General features: G+C 50.6%; 7 protein-coding genes across 7 annotated transcripts; 3 read left to right on the forward strand and 4 right to left on the reverse strand.

Moving 5' to 3' along the window:
• Nucleotides 1-1525: 1525 nt before the first annotated feature.
• TRIREDRAFT_122975 (uncharacterized protein) lies at nucleotides 1526-3789 on the reverse strand (the record flags this gene model as incomplete). Its single annotated transcript, XM_006967425.1, has 3 exons — nucleotides 3543-3789; nucleotides 3062-3459; nucleotides 1526-2958 (listed from the first exon to the last, which is right to left on the reverse strand). The coding sequence occupies exons 1-3, from the start codon at nucleotides 3641-3643 to the stop codon at nucleotides 1526-1528; spliced, it is 1932 nt and encodes a 643-aa protein (XP_006967487.1). The 5' UTR covers nucleotides 3644-3789.
• A 1413-nt stretch (nucleotides 3790-5202) lies between these two features.
• On the forward strand, nucleotides 5203-5598 carry TRIREDRAFT_66077 (uncharacterized protein; the record flags this gene model as incomplete). The annotated part of the gene is made up of 2 exons (XM_006967325.1): nucleotides 5203-5326; nucleotides 5408-5598. 2 exons carry the CDS (start codon nucleotides 5203-5205, stop codon nucleotides 5596-5598), a joined length of 315 nt encoding a protein of 104 aa, XP_006967387.1.
• A 714-nt stretch (nucleotides 5599-6312) lies between these two features.
• On the reverse strand, nucleotides 6313-6851 carry ooc1 (uncharacterized protein). The gene is made up of 2 exons (XM_006967426.1): nucleotides 6722-6851; nucleotides 6313-6663 (listed from the first exon to the last, which is right to left on the reverse strand). The coding sequence occupies exons 1-2, from the start codon at nucleotides 6831-6833 to the stop codon at nucleotides 6470-6472; spliced, it is 306 nt and encodes a 101-aa protein (XP_006967488.1). The 5' UTR covers nucleotides 6834-6851; the 3' UTR covers nucleotides 6313-6469.
• A 3036-nt stretch (nucleotides 6852-9887) lies between these two features.
• Nucleotides 9888-10349, forward strand: TRIREDRAFT_65736 (uncharacterized protein; the record flags this gene model as incomplete). The annotated part of the gene is made up of 1 exon (XM_006967326.1): nucleotides 9888-10349. One exon carries the CDS (start codon nucleotides 9888-9890, stop codon nucleotides 10347-10349), a length of 462 nt encoding a protein of 153 aa, XP_006967388.1.
• Nucleotides 10350-10405: 56 nt separating this feature from the next.
• Nucleotides 10406-11458, reverse strand: TRIREDRAFT_65971 (uncharacterized protein; the record flags this gene model as incomplete). The annotated part of the gene is made up of 1 exon (XM_006967427.1): nucleotides 10406-11458. The coding sequence occupies one exon, from the start codon at nucleotides 11456-11458 to the stop codon at nucleotides 10406-10408; it is 1053 nt and encodes a 350-aa protein (XP_006967489.1).
• A 790-nt stretch (nucleotides 11459-12248) lies between these two features.
• TRIREDRAFT_109687 (uncharacterized protein) lies at nucleotides 12249-13266 on the forward strand (the record flags this gene model as incomplete). Its single annotated transcript, XM_006967327.1, has 2 exons — nucleotides 12249-12462; nucleotides 12527-13266. 2 exons carry the CDS (start codon nucleotides 12249-12251, stop codon nucleotides 13264-13266), a joined length of 954 nt encoding a protein of 317 aa, XP_006967389.1.
• Nucleotides 13267-13569: 303 nt separating this feature from the next.
• Nucleotides 13570-15388, reverse strand: TRIREDRAFT_80091 (quinate permease; the record flags this gene model as incomplete). The annotated part of the gene is made up of 2 exons (XM_006967428.1): nucleotides 14362-15388; nucleotides 13570-14309 (listed from the first exon to the last, which is right to left on the reverse strand). Exons 1-2 carry the CDS (start codon nucleotides 15248-15250, stop codon nucleotides 13570-13572), a joined length of 1629 nt encoding a protein of 542 aa, XP_006967490.1. The 5' UTR covers nucleotides 15251-15388.
• Between the last annotated feature and the right edge of the window lie 188 nt (nucleotides 15389-15576).

Genomic DNA, 15576 nt, shown 5'->3' on the forward strand with positions numbered 1-15576 from the left:
ACAGAGTCATCTTCCAGACAAAAGGCCCCCTTTTCAGTACCTTCAGCCTTGCCACATCTGCAGGTCGGCAACATTTCTCCTATCCTGAGCCCCATCACAGGGTCCTAAACAAGGTTACGAGACAACGCATGATGCCCCCGGATATCAAGTTGTCTTCCATCTAAGCTGACTTGGTAGTCTTCAAAATTAGGTGACACTGTTCGTCATTCGAGCTTCTCTTTCTTCTTCTACAGCGACTGCTTTTGCCTCCTTTGCCCTAGAACATGACAACATGAAGGAGAGTTGTGCCTTTTGCCGAATCGTCTGCTACTAGGAGTGTACTCTTCACACTCCGACATGCCTTCCCAAGGTTTTGTTATCGGAAGTACATCTCCCGTGTGGCTCCTCTGTCAAGAAAAAGACTCCGAAACGCGTGCTATCCGGATTGAAACGAGTTCTGGAAAGTCTTCCCTTGAACACTCCAAGCCTGTCCTGTCCATCACAACTTGCAAGACATCAGTGCTGTCCGTCTGCGTATGGTTCTTCTGCTGTTTGAAGATTGCATGCACACGGAGCTCTCTGTGCGCTCGTACACACGGCGTCAGGTGTCTGATCGCAGGGCTAAACAGCGCTTCTGAGATTTTTCCCATTCCTTAGGCCCCGTGTTTGTTTTCAGCCTTCGAATCACATAGGAAACACCACAGGGCTCGAATCGACGTAGACTCTAAGCTGTCAATCTACAGCCGACCTCGCGGACAGTCGCTATTCTTGTCCGTAAGCGTGTACCTCCCCTTGTGTCGCTACTCCGCAAGAGCCAGAAACAGCACACGCCGCGCTTCTGCTAATTTCTGTTGGTGTCCTCCGGGGCGAAGAATGGAACACCCAAACCTGTTTCCTGGGGACGGGGAAGACATGGTAGGGCAATCTATGCTGTCCAATGCCTAACTGAGACTTTGATTCATATGCTTTTCGTTCGCATTCGAAACAGTAGCCCCTGTTTGCATTCATGGTGGAACAAAATATGGTCCTGATACCTCTTGGAATGTGGTCGGTCTCACTTGGCTCTCTTGCGGTTCACCTTCATCTGGTTGACGTTGACGACGGGATTTGATGCCTTTCTGGGCCTTTTGTGCCATGATTGAGACGTCGTTGTAAGCTTTCTAAAGGATTGGTCGATCAAATTGATAGGCCACGTAAAACCCCAAAATACGTGGTACGCCCGTTAAAGTCCAGTGGCACAGCCGATGTTCGGGAGGAGCCACCGCACATGGGACATGAGCATTACGGAAAGATAGGTGTATTTATCGTAGGATTGTCGATTCTGCGTTTGGACTGTCTGTATGAGCAGCAAAGGTTTTCACTTAGGTCCATCAGCCTCAGCTGGATGCTGTATATCTCTACCCATGTATCGTAGAGTTATAATTCCGCTTGTTGTTTTGGCCTTCACTTTCTCAAAAATCTCTTCCAGCCATAAAAATGTAGTATTAGAATTATAACAAGTAGAATAGTACTAGAAGTCGTGTTTATATAGTACTAGAAGTCGTGTTTATATAGCACCAAAGAGAGAAACAGTAGGAATTCCATTATACGCTCCACCGCAAAATTGTTCTGTTGTCGGATTGCTCGGAAAGTTGCATTGTGTATTGCATTGAAATTCGAGCCCGGTATTTGGGTAATTGTAGGCAACAAGAACGTCTCCACAAGTGCAGATGGAATCGCCTGTGGCGGCGTCGGTTCCGAGGGTGAAGTACAGTGACGGGCCCGAGGCCGTACCATAGCAGATATCGGCGCAGTCGTCGATCGAGGTCGTGAGAACCTGCTGTGAAGCGTATGGAGTGAGGCCGTAGTTGCCATCGTTGCTCGCGATGTAGCAGCCGAGATAACCGTACTGGCCAGAAAAGCCCGCCGTCCCGTCGCCAGGAGGGCCTTGGGGGCCGATAGGGCCTTGGGGTCCAATTTCTCCTTGAGGCCCAGGCTCACCTTGAGCACCAGGAGCACCATCAGCTCCGGCAGGCCCAGCGGCCCCTGCAGGACCAGCAAGACCTTGAGGTCCAGCCACACCCTGAGGCCCTGCCGCACCTGCAGGACCAGGAGCACCATCGGCTCCAGCAGGCCCACGAGCTCCATCAGCTCCTGCTGGCCCAATGGCACCCGCGGGACCGGCAGGACCAGCGGCACCATCGGCACCGGCAGGACCTTCAGGGCCCATTGGTCCAGCCGCACCGTTCAACCCATTAAACCCGTTGAGACCTGAGAGACCGGCCGGACCAGGTGGCCCAGGAGGGCCCGGGACACCGTCCCTGCCGTCCCTGCCGTCCCTGCCATCTCTCCCATCGTCACCATCTTTCCCGTCATTGCCGTCTTTGCCATCGACTCCATCAGCCCCCTTATCGCCGTCATTGCCGTCATCACCGTCTCTTCCATCATCACCATCTTTTCCATCCCTTCCGTCCCATCCATCTATTCCAGCAGGCCCTGACCGATCTGAGGAACCTGTAGGACTTGAAGCGGAATCATGATGTTTGTGGCTACCCTTGTGGTCAACGGAGCTCGGGGGTGTTGTGGAACTCCATCCTCCGTCTTTGGAGTTGTAGTTTCCTCCGTAACCATCGGAGCTCGGGGGTGCTGTGTATTCCCGTCCCCCATTGTTGTCGTTGTAGTTGGCCCCAGAACCAACAGAGCTTGGGGGTATTGTTGAACCCTGTCCACCCTTGTTGTAATTGTATTCACCCCCGTAGGCAACTGAACTTGGGGGTGTTGTTGAACCCCGTCCCCCGTCGTTGTTGTAGTTGTAGTTGTAGTTGTAGCTAGTCCGATCAACAGGAGGCGGAGGACTTGGCTGACCCGGCCCAGCGGAACCTCTGCCATAACCATGTTCGGCGACATCCGGCTTAGCATCCAGCCAATTCGCCCCGGCCGGGCTGCCGGTTTCCCTTGAGCTTCCTGCAGCTCGTTGAGAAGACCCAGAATTGTCATCGTCTATGACCAATACATTTATCGATTCAGTCGACGGGAAACATCTGGCATCTATAACACGCATGAGCCAATGTTGGAGAAATTTGCTTTGGTGCAACAAACTTACATGGCACATTGACAAGATTCGCCGGTGCACAGTCAGTCGGTATGCTTGTCTCATTGAACACAGCGACAACCGTATTCGACTCTGATAAGCAAAAGCTAGCTTTCCCGCCAGTAAAGCTCGGATGCCGCCACTGAAGGATGCCCTCCTCGAGAGAGAACCCATTGTCGATGGCTGCGGTGCTCGGTGTCTCGAGGAGAGGCTGGTGTGTCGTCCCCTCGTTGGTCGCTACCAGCTCTCCGTCTGCAAACAACCGGTCGCCTTTCAGTGAGAAGAATGTTGCAAACTGACACTCTGTACATGTTCCCTTTGGGAACAGATAGGAAGGTGTTAATCTTTTGGGACGTAGTTCGTCTAGCTGGAGGATGAACTGAGGCTGGTTGTTGGTCTTGGGGGCCGCTCTGAAACAACGTTGGTTGTAAGCACTTTTATTCTCCGGCAGACACATGCATACAATGGAGAGGAGGACGGATATCAGACTCACCCAACGTCCGCTGACTCGACACCCCCCTCTGCGCAAGGAGGCTCCAAGTCAGTAACCTTCAGCAGAGGCAACAGCGCCGATACTTTGGCGGGTAACCGCATGCTTGTCTGTTGGCCGTATGAGACTGGTCGTTGGCCGATATGTAAGATGTGAAGAAGTGAATACTCTGAAGCTGAACAAGTTCACTCTCGAACACCAGAGACAGATGTTAGAGAAGAGCGCAAGAAGAGATTAGAAGCGAAAATACTAAGTGCATTGCTTTTGTCACTGTTCATGAAATCGACGCCTATAAATACATCAACCATGATAAGATGGAAGCCGCAAACTATTCAGTGTAGATCGAAGTCCCATTACCCCGGAAACAGATCGAAGACTTTTGGGGAGAGTCAACATAAACACAGAAAGCTAGAAGATTCATATGCTTCCATTTCTCAACTGGATCAGTCCCGCTGCAAGCAGTACGCACCTAGCCTACAGCGGTCTGTCTCAGAAGCCATCGAGATGTTAAGTCAGTCGTCTTCAACAGCGGGATTGTCTCGGATAAAGTCACACGCTCCCGGGTTGTTTGATCGGTCGGCCCGACTTTCAGGAATTCATGAGGTGGATAAAACTGCGAACATCATGAGCGTTGCAAAACGCAGTTCAAGCTGGATTCTGCAACATGAGCGCATGTAGAAGATGCCATGCCGCAATGTGGCTGATATATCTGCTTCTTTGCTGCACCTCCGTACCCTTTTGTAAAGTTCTACGGTCAAGTGCCCTAGAGCTGAGCTTTTGGGGATAGTGGCAAGATGAGATGCAACGAAGCAGATAAAGAGGTACAGATAAATTTGCATCTTAAATACACCAGATCCTAAAGACTCAGATCTATCCCAACGCATCTCCATTCTGCCTGTCATGGGGGCGTCCCGCAGGTGTAGAGTATCATGGAAAGGTGAGGCTTAGATTATTTCACGTCTCGAAAGACATTGTGTTTCGATTTCGCCAGGGCAACAGCCGCTCAGCATAGTATTATGCGTGCCATGGAGTAGAGATCAATGACGTCTGTCGTAGGTGACTTGGTCATCGAGTCATTGGAGCAAAATCTGAGGTTGCGGCTGGTCATACCCATGCTCGCCCTTGCATGCCAGCCAGCCCGCACGCAGAGAGATCTGTTCCTTGGGCAACCCGGCACTCATTAATTGCCTATTCCTGAACGCTGCGAGAATTCGAAACACTCCATACAATGTAATTCATGGCATTAACTTGGCTTCTTGGCTTCGTCATGATATCTTTCTGGCCCAGACAAGCTTATATTTCCTCATGTGATAAGGAATCTACAGGCTCTATGTTGGTACACAACTGTAAACCAGATTATAATAGCTCCCTGTCCCAAGTGCTAGCAGAGGTGCCAATATTTGAGAGGATACATTTCGTCTATTTATATCATTCTCACCTTATAAGTGTAATATAAGCCCAGGCCTTTACCTGTGGATTCATGGATGCAAGTGAGAACAACTTGTCTTGGAGAACCATGCTACACACCAAGGAGTCAACTGAGTACATAAAGCCAGCATCGCCCTAGTTTATCCATTACCTTAGTACTAAAAACAATACCCAGAGCCGAACTTCCAACGCAAGGTCTTTCTCTTTCATCTTGGTCATTTCAACAAGAGATCAGATGTATAGTACCTGGGTTCCTCTCTTTGCCGCAGCGCTCTGCTTAACCTCTGGCGTCCGGGCGTTTACCAACCCTTGTATTTACCAGAGTTACAAGTGTGGCTTCAATCTACTCAACGACTATGGTAACTAAACCAACTCTCTGCCATATCGTCTTTGTTGAATGAATACCAGTCTCACGTTTCATGCTTCTGCTACAACTATAGGCTACAACCTCACCGAGCTCGCCGCCGCGGTCGCCAGCACACCATCTATCCCTCCTCTCCCCGACGTTTTACTTCTTCAGGTCACCTACCGTTGCATCAATATCAGCGGAGGGATCGTCGGCAATGCTTATTGCTTTGCGGGTTGCATCGATATGAACGGTACTCTGGTCAACGACCAGTGCGTCATGTAAGCTATCGAACCTTTTCTAGTTCTAGCTCCGAGGCCCTTCTTCAGAACCGGCGAAACGGGTCATAAATAAGGATTATTTGGTGGTGCAGAATTTCTAAGATTATATAGGCGAGGATGATGTTTGAATGAAAACTTTAGCTAATGCAACTTATGTCACCTTCACTTGGCATAAACTGTTCTGTATATTCTCTCGCCATGGGCAGAATGTGACTGCTGGGGTTATGTTCCATCCAGTGAAGGTGAAACTCCCGCGTAGGCTCGTAGACCGTCTCCTGTTCTTGACTCCCACGCGACACACTCGTTCCTTATCTGGGTAGTCGAACAACATGGCCATACTGAACACTGCAAACCTTCAATGACAATGACTAAATGTACTTGCACGCTTTCAGTTTCGAGGAGGAAATGAGCTCAGTGATCAGACGACTTCTTTTTACTCTACTTCTTCAGGGAATTAGTATATATCGATGAGCTGGCAACGGACTTGAAGAGTAGCTCGATTGTTGGAATCTATGCCGTCAAGTATAGGTATTCGCTGCGGCCACCCCTTGAGATGGGAACTCATCCAACTCGTGTATCCCGTAGAATACAAACAGAGCTCCCACCATAGCTGATGGACATCCTGTGATCTAGGGTGATGTTTGTGCACGATACTGTCACGGACGGACTAGAATAATCAATCAAAGAGACATAGGTAGGAAGTGAACACGGAAGATTTCAAAAATCGCTGCTCTCATTAAAAAAAACCCACAACATGGGGAAAAAAGAGTAGTAGCACTATCGCAATTCCCCAGCTCTAAATCCTCGCGCCCTCCTCAGTTGCAATTTCCAAACTCTGGCCATCGCAGCGACCATCGCAATAAAACCACTCCACCTTACATAGTGCACATATCGTTGACGGTGTCGTCGCCAATCACTGCACAGTTGACAATGCAGTAAGAGTTGCCGACAATGCCACCGGCTTGGTCGATGCAGCGGAAGAGGACCTGGCCCAGCTGGGCATCCGTAATGGTGGGAGCATCGGGGTTGAGATCATAAGCTGCTCTCAGTTCGGCAGCAGCAGTGTATCCTTTATGGAAAGCTTAGCCTATGGATTCATAAGAGTGTAATGGAGAAGTAGAACTTACCACCGGCGATCAGAGTCGAACCACACACATACTCCTGGTAAGTACAGGGGGTGGTGATCTGGGCTGTCGCGACAGCAAGGAGGGTAGCAAGACCGGCAAGATAGGAGAACATTTTGTTCGTAGTAGGATAAAAAAGTCTAGAAGATTGAAAAATGGTTGATAGATTGAAGTTTGTGAGATGAAGTGTTCTGCTTTCAATGGGATCATGAGCTTCTCTTCAAGGAGTATATATAGTTATCACGATCTATATCGAAAGTCTCCTAGTTATCCTTTACCCCATGACCACCTCCATTTCCGGCGAGAATACCGGTGTCCTGGGGTTTCTCATCAGCGATGTCGAAGAGACGTAGGTAGCTTGGCAAGTGTCTCAATACGCTCCTAGTCATACGCGCTTAATCGGCATTGGAGAATTGCCCTGTCTTTGAAAACGCGACAGCTAAGGACAGAATCATATGCGGAAAGTGATGAAAGCAAACATTATCTCCTAGGAGTGAGACAACGCTGCATATTGTCTTGTTGAGGAATGGGATGACGACAAAAAGCGACAAGGCAACTTACACACTTAAGACTTTGCAAGCGGTGAACGCTCATGACGCTTGATAAAGGCAATACACGGGACAGAGTAGACATATGACAAATGATGCTAGGCATACCAATCAACTGTTCAAGTCATGGGGCTGAAAAATGTTCATCTCATCAGTTATTGTATCTCTATAATGAGAGAGCAAGGAATGGGGGAGTTCTAATCTTTGTCAAGTTTGACGGTCGAGTATCGTGATGTAGGGATTTACTAGCTAGGTAATTTAACCCAACCATACCTTACAGCTACTGAGAAGCAAGAATGCACAATGAGTAGGGCTAATGGTTCGCTGTTTTACATGCGATATGGAAGCGCGGTAAAAGGCACGTCTGTAGGGCAGTGTCAATATTGGGCAGCCTATGGGCATCGGGCAACCCCGATCAGGTGACTCTGAGACCTCTCACTCTCTCTCTCCCTAGGATATCTTTAGCTACTATAGCGAGAACAAGCTAGGTTGGTTTCATAATTAGCTAGATCAAACGTTCTCGACTCTCAACGTCTGGGCTCCAAAGATGCCCTTCTCTTGCCCCCTTTGAAGCCCTACGACCCCCTTTCCCCAGAGGTCAATGCTCCCCTAGCTCTGACCAGTTAACCAAGGCGCCCAAGCCCCAGAATCGCCGATTCTTGGCTTTTGCCCCTGTTCAGCCCGTGAAAAGGGAGTTTGCTGCTTGTCAGGCGGGGCCAACCACCCTCGCATACGATGTGTCCAATCGCCGATCGAGTTCCGGTGCTATACACCGGTAAACGAACAGCAGGATCCTTACACCGAAATGATGGCTCAGCCACATTGTCTTGGATGGACCCGGCATTCATTCTCATTGACTACAGCCAAAACAACTCCGGCCGCACCTGGCCGGCGGTTTTGCCCCGACATTCTCTCACGTGTCATGTTCTCCGCAAGCTCTATCCACGGACATGGACTTAATAGATGCCTTGCATGAATTTCGGTCCTCGTGGTTGCTATAGTCACTGTAGACACCTCGCATCCTCGCCCTTACAGATCCTGACGTACACGACTTCAACACCAGGCACTGGTATTGACGCTCAAGGGAGTGCTTGCCAGCATGTTTGATCCCTCGATTGGCGTTCCATGCAGGATGGGCAATGCAGAAGGAGAATTCTTTGCCAACTTCAGCATAGAGTTGGATGTGATGTTTGCAGCTGTTCTTAATAGACATCGCTTTGTTGGCCTTGCCCCCCCTGGGCGCTTCTCTTTGTTCGCGGTCTCGTTGTGTGTGTAAACCGGGTGGCTCGACTGAATGCGAGGTGTCACCTCAGGTGACCCATTGGTCCCTGGTCTGACCTACCCCTTGGGTCACCTGGGGTGACACCTCAATAAGTGCCACGATCTGTCTCTTTTATGTCCTTCCCCGGAATAGTATCTTTCCACCCTAGTGTCATCCTGGATCGGTTGCGTATTGTTCCATAACTGTGAGGGTTGTCTCTCTGCGTCAATGCTCATGACCTGGTCAGCAACGGCCGGCATTTGTGACGCAGGCTGGTTGTCAGGACAGAGCTCGCTTACACGAGTTTCAGATACCTATCATGAATGCGGTAGAGAAGAGACTCGGACACTGCCCGCACTGGCATTCCTGCATTCCAAGGGACCCAATCAGGAGAATGCTGAGCGGTTGGCGAGAGTCTTTCGCTTCGAAAGGGGCTTGAGACCCGGCGATCTCCCGCTCGAATATCAGCGATCTCCCGAGCCGAATGCCAGCGATCGTTGTCGAGGACCGTCTGTACCAGTGCTTGAGTGCTTCCGGTCTCTTCACCGACTATCTTTGACCTGCTCCCTTTGACTTGTTGTCGTTCAACCTTAGCCGGGACTACCCGTTACCGTCCGTCGGGAGTGTTTACGGCGGTATCACAGAGCGGATGCTGCTCTCTAGACACCGCCCTGCATGGTAATGCGGCGGATGGTCGATGTACGACATACTGGAGGTAGGTTTGTTCGCTGCAAACGCTAAATTGATATACATCACTGGTCTCGGCTACTACAGGGTAGGAAATCAAGGAATGAACAATTGAGAAGCGGTGGTGTCGACTAATAGGATCGAGGGAGCGACGCGAGCAAGTCTCCAGTCATCTGGAATATACATCAGCAATTAATGGCAGTATAGCAGCATAACCCGCTTCTTATGGATGTTCTGTTGTCTTTAGCTCATTTTTTCTGTCCATGAAATACCTCTACAGTTGTGGTTCTGGAGTTCTGGAGTCTTCAGTTTAACACATGGTAATGGGCGAGTCCACGGCCGAGCGACGTGGCGCTGGTGGCTGTCCATGCAGCTGAGGTGGTTCAATGAGGCCCAGTATTACCTTCATAGATGCACAAAGACTCTCGTATTGAATCGATCCGGAATTGGGTGATGTTGCATGATACCCTAGCGAGTACGGTAAGCCATGGCACTTGTTGTTCTTGTGGAAGAGTGGCAGCGAAAGGTGAAGAGCTTGAGTGGATGAATGTTTACCCATGCTCATCCGGCTCCAGACAAATCGCCTCCCACCGTATACATAAAGTGGCAATCTTGACCGCGGACAACAGATTGATACCCTGCGCCTCTACCCAGTCACAGCAAGAATCACGTCATGGCACAGCGCATCCTTCTCATCAACGGGCCAAACCTCAACCTCCTTGGGACACGAGAGCCCCAAATCTACGGCTCAACAACGCTCAACGACGTCGTCACGCAAGCCCAAACCCAAGCAGCAGGACTATCTATACAAATCGAAGCCTTTCAGTCCAACCATGAAGGAGCTATCGTAGACAAGATCCAAGCCGCTCGCGGAAACAAGGACGGAGTCATCATCAACCCCGGGGCTTTCACCCATACCAGCGTTGCAATTCGAGATGCACTCTTGGGCGTGGGAATCCCGTTTGTCGAGGTCCACGTCTCGAATGTTCACGCACGGGAGCAATGGAGACGACACAGCTATTTGAGTGATAAAGCGGAGGCGGTCATTTGTGGGCTCGGCGTGTTTGGATACACAGCTGCAATTGACTTTGCTGCGAAGCATATGAAGGTCAAGAATGTATCGCCTAAGCTTTAGAGTAATGAATATATGGCATATCAGATGCTGCAAACCACTAAGCTTTGAAAAGTTGTTTATAGAAGAGCTTGTGCCTTGTAACGCACGCTTGAATGCTCGAGCGCCAGATCCCGCTCCATCAACTCCCATGACTGTGCCGCTCTCCTTGCCATCATCTCTGGAATTCGTTCGTCACGCTCTAACAGTACCCTATTAAACACCTCGAAGCTTAGCCAGCCCTGATACCCAATATCGCGGACGATGACCTCCATGATCCTCTTGATGGGGAGATATCCGCCGTGATGCGACTCTCCGTAGAATAACCTGGCGTTCCGAGACCAGCTCATTCTGGCTGGCTGGTCTGAATGGTAGAATGGATGGTTGCTGTCAAGTGGTTGAGCAAGTTTCTCCGCGTCTGCCATTTGCACCAGAAAGAGCTTCCCCGGATCGATAGAGGCAGCCATGCCACGCAGAGAGGCTTGAGTCGCTTCGTCACAGTCCTCGGTTCGGCCAGAAGATATCGAAGGGTCGGCATAGATTCGACCGGCGATGTTGAAGGTGTCAAGGCAAAGTCCAAAATTAGGACGGTCAACTCTCTGCACAATTTCCCAGCTTCTCTCCCACGTATCAACTCGCGTGCCCCAGCAAAGAGCCTCGTAGGCGAATCTGATGACTGGAGAAGCTCCAAGACCGACTTCAGCAATCTCGACCATGTCTTGGACAATCACATCCATAGATGGCGATACTTCTGAGGGTGATAGGAAGCTGCTCGGGAGCAGAATCAGGTCGGTTTCTAGAACGTGCGCCAAACGAACCCAGAACTTGGCTTCCTCCAGCCGCTTCTGGTGAAGTTCTCGGTCCACCAGACCCTCATAATGCATGAAAGGCTGCAAGCAGAGTATCGAGAGTTTGCGGTCATCACACAGTTGGCGGATCATCGCCGCAGCTGCAAGCTGATTGTTCATCAGGTCGGCCCCGGGCATTGACTTTGCCAAGTCTAGGAGGTCTTCAAAGAATAGCTCGACTGCCTGAAATCCGTATTTTCTAGCCATGTCAAGCTTGTGCTCCAGAGAGTGCCCAGCAGAGCTCCGTCCCAGGGAGACGGTGCAGATGCTTGGCTTATACAGCATGTTGACAGATTCGGTGCAGACGAAGATGAAGTATAAGTCAGCAAGTATGCTATCGTGATTTTTGTTATTGGATCAACAGCCAAGCACCATCCGCTCTGTTTCACACATGGGAGATGGATCATCTTATACCCTATGCGAGGCATGATCAATCAAAAGATGGCATCTTCCTGACCCAAACGTCGTAAATGCAATGAGCCATCCATAATGTGAGATCACTTGCTATACTAACATCTCGGATAAACATAAGCACCTCTCTCTTAGAAACATGAAGCTTGTAGTGGCTCACAAATCATTGACTTCTGATAAGAAGTGTCGAGAGCTCCCAGTTCGTCTCCAAACTCTCAAGAGAGCCGTCATTATGATTCAATAAGTCACTCGGTAAGAGATAGAAAGGATGCCGTGACAAGCATGTCAGACCGTTGAGGCGTCGACTGGTTCGTCTGGATAAGGCTTTACCCGGGCTGCGGGGGAGCATCATCTCTCGATCCACACGAGGACCGTAGCTGTTTTGTATGTTGACCCCACGCTTCGTATTGATTACCCAAAGACACAAGTTCTTTCGGAGCAAAGACCCGGGCCGTTCGTTGTTCATGCGATCGCCGTTTCTGGATGAGTGAGCCGATGAGCTCGCCGATTCCTCTCCGTCAAAGGTGGATCTTTCTTCACATACAAATCCTTACCTTTATAACCCGCCACGTCCGTAAAATCATGACACCCGTACGGCGATATTGCTCGACTGGACGCCGACATCGAATCATCGACGCTGCAGCAACATTGACGACGCTCCAATATGACCGTATCAACGGAAGCCGCCCATCAAGAGGTTGAGCGTGCGTCTCTCGACAAGCACTGCTATCTCTTTGGCCAGAAAATCACCCACTCTCTGTCTCCGTTTCTTCATCAAGTCATCTACGACCATCTTAACCTCCGCTGGGCTCAGCTCCGCCTCGACTCATCAGACCTACGGCTATTTCTAGACTTGATTCAGCACCCATCATGCTACGGTATGTAGGACCCTCTTAACGCTATAAACTCGTCATCTGTCTAAACATGGCTTTCTTCGCCCAGGTGCATCCGTTACAATGCCCAACAAGGTAGCGATTCTGCCGTACCTCGACGAAATGACAGACGAGTGCCGTGATGTGGGAGCCTGCAACACAGTCTACTTCAAGGAACGAGATGGGCAGCGGATATTGTGTGGCACAAACACAGATGTCATCGGCATCCGCGACTCTTTCCTCTACAACGTCAAGGACCCAGCATCGACATACCACGACAGACCTGCTCTCGTCATTGGCGGCGGAGGGGCCGCACGCAGTGCCATCTATGCGCTGAGAAAGTGGATGAAGGTCAAAGAGATATACCTCGTGAATCGCGATGCGTCCGAGGTCGAAGCCGTCATTCGAGACTGCACATCCAGAGGCTACGGAAACGGTCTCTTACACGTTGCCACGGTCGAGCAGGCTATGGAAGCTGAGGGGCCCGGTGCTATCGTTGCATGCATACCGGATTTGGCACCGCGAACGAGCGGCGAGGTACTAGCAAGGAGGATTACGGAAATACTGCTGGACAAGAAGCACAAGGGCGCAATGCTTGAGATGTGCTATAACCCTACGCCGTTTACTGCTTTGGGGATGCTTGCGGAGAGAAAAGGCTGGACGGTCATTCTGGGAACTGAGGCGCTGATATGGCAGGGGCTGGAGCAAGACACGTACTGGACAGGGAATACGATTGATGCCCTGCCAGCCGAGAAGGTGAAGGCGGCTATCGCGGAAATTGTAGCACATAGAGCACAAGCAAAGCTGTAGACATAATCAATTGGTTGTACATACCTATACGGAGAACAACGTTATGAGTCTCGAGAGAGAATGCTTCAGTGACAGTATAAGGGGTCAACAGCATTCAAGACAGGATTTCCCTTGCATACCTTCTTGTGAAGATTGATCTCATATCCTTCGCACTACCTATCTCTTCTTCAAGACGCAACTCTGCACATCATAGTCCACAATTAACAAGGCAAACTGATTACATCGCCAACAAATCCCGGAAGTAGAGAGATCCAATTTGTATATATCTCATACTCTGTGATGTAACTCTTGCTATCGCTAACGCTACACTCCCGCCGTTCCGCACTCTACCTGCTCAGCCGAAGTCTCCTTCTCGTTATCCCACCCAATCCCCTGCGTGCTCTGCTGAAACTCCTCATTCTCAGCGCGAAGCTCCTCCAGCAAGATCCTGTTTGCCTTCCACGTCGGCTTGATCCTAAAGAGCCTATCCATAGCCTCCAGCGGCAACGCTTTCGTCTCAGGAATGCAAAAGAACACAAAAAAGACCGAAATGATCATCAACGACGCAAAGAAAAAGTACACGCCATATCCCCATGCCTCAAACATCTGCTGCGTGAACCTGGCAATGATAAAGTTCCAGAACCAATTGTTCGCCGCTGCATTGGCTTGGCCAAGAGACCGCGTGTTCTGGTCAAACATTTCCGAGTTGATGACCCAGGGCGTCCCATTCCATGAAGGCGTGTAGAACGCCGTCCACAGGTAGAAGAAGAAGATGGCTGCGATACCTCCCGAGGACAGCTTGGTGTTGCTCTGGTTGGAGGCCGGATCTGAAATCTTGATGTATGCTCCGATAAACCACATACAGAGCGAGCCACCCATGGCACCAATCATCAAAAGCTTGCGGCGACCCATATGGTCGATGAGCACGAGGAGCCAGACAAGGGTCAAGGCTGTTTTTACGACTCCAAAGATTCCTGTTGTGAGGAAGCTTGTGTTTGTTCCTTGGACGCCGATGCTGCGGAAGACGGTCGGGCTATAGTAGTTGATTGCATTGATGCCAGAACCTGGACAACGTCAGTGAGAGGAAAGCATCATGACATACAGGGAATGCCTTACCGTTTTGGAAGACAAACAGAAGAGCTCCGAGCAGAAATCTCCACTGAATTCTGCGCTCTTTCAGAGACAGGAAAGGCTTCCAGAACCCGGCCCCAACTTCTCGGCGGTACCGCTCCAGATCCTCATCAATGAAGCTCACCTCCTCCACAATGTACTTGTCGCTCCGGTCAAGCTGCCTCATCCAGCAGAGGACCTTCAAAGCTTCATCCCGTTTTCCCTTCAAGAAGAGCCAGCGTGGTGATTCGGGTATAAAGATGGCACCGATCAAGAGCATTCCTCCTGGAATCAATTGGACGGCAAAAGGGATGAGCCACTGCGTCCTGCTAGGTGCCATGGTCGTATTGACGCCGTACGTGATCCAGAAACCGACCAGCCCACCAATCTGCCACCCAAGCTCGTACAGACCGACAAGTCGTCCACGCACTGCCGGCGGAGCGAGCTCAGAGATGTAGATAGGAGTCATGTTGGAACATCCGCCCACCCCGAATCCAGCGAGAACTCGGCCTCCGATGATCAGGCCAAGGCCACGACTGCCAGAGGCGCCGAGCATCATACCGGCTCCAACCATGAAGCAGGCAGCAAACGCGAGGAGAGACTTCCTTCGACCGAGGAAGTAGCTGGAGACATATGCCGCCAGACTTCCGAAGAAGGCCCCGGCTTGATAGACGGAAACAATGTTTTGCTGGATTAGGGTGAGGTGTGACTTGGTGTATTGTGCAAAGTTGAACTCGTCTTCGAAGGAGGGGAGGGCCAGAGTAGTGCCGATGAAGGCAGAGTCGTATCCTATCATGCACGCTGCAAAGGATGCCGTGGCAGCACAGGCATAGACTCTCCAGTTGTAGACGGCCTTGGGCGTTGGCCGGTCTTCTTTCAAGGCAAGGATAGTCATGATGTCGGATATGTGAGCTCAGCAAGAGTGCCTCCCAGTCCAAAGGCTCCGCTCCAAGCATCGAGAGCAAGTCTTGTAAAGGCCATTGATCAACTTATAGGCGGAGGCTCTGAGCCATGGGCTTGGCCTGAACTTTCCCCACGGGGAAGCGTTCGGTGCTGAGGCGCTAGACCATGCAGATTCGACCGGGATGTTTGATGAATCTGGGGTAAAGGTGGTAGAAGCGGAACAGAGATCGTGGTGCATGTTCCCTCGAGATGTGGAGTCGCCACCCACGCCTGGATAAAGTCATATCCAGACGCTTTAAAGCGGGAGGCAATTTACCC

Source organism: Trichoderma reesei (genome assembly GCF_000167675.1).
Source record: "Trichoderma reesei QM6a unplaced genomic scaffold TRIREscaffold_17, whole genome shotgun sequence".
Taxonomy (NCBI): Eukaryota; Fungi; Ascomycota; class Sordariomycetes; order Hypocreales; family Hypocreaceae; genus Trichoderma; species Trichoderma reesei.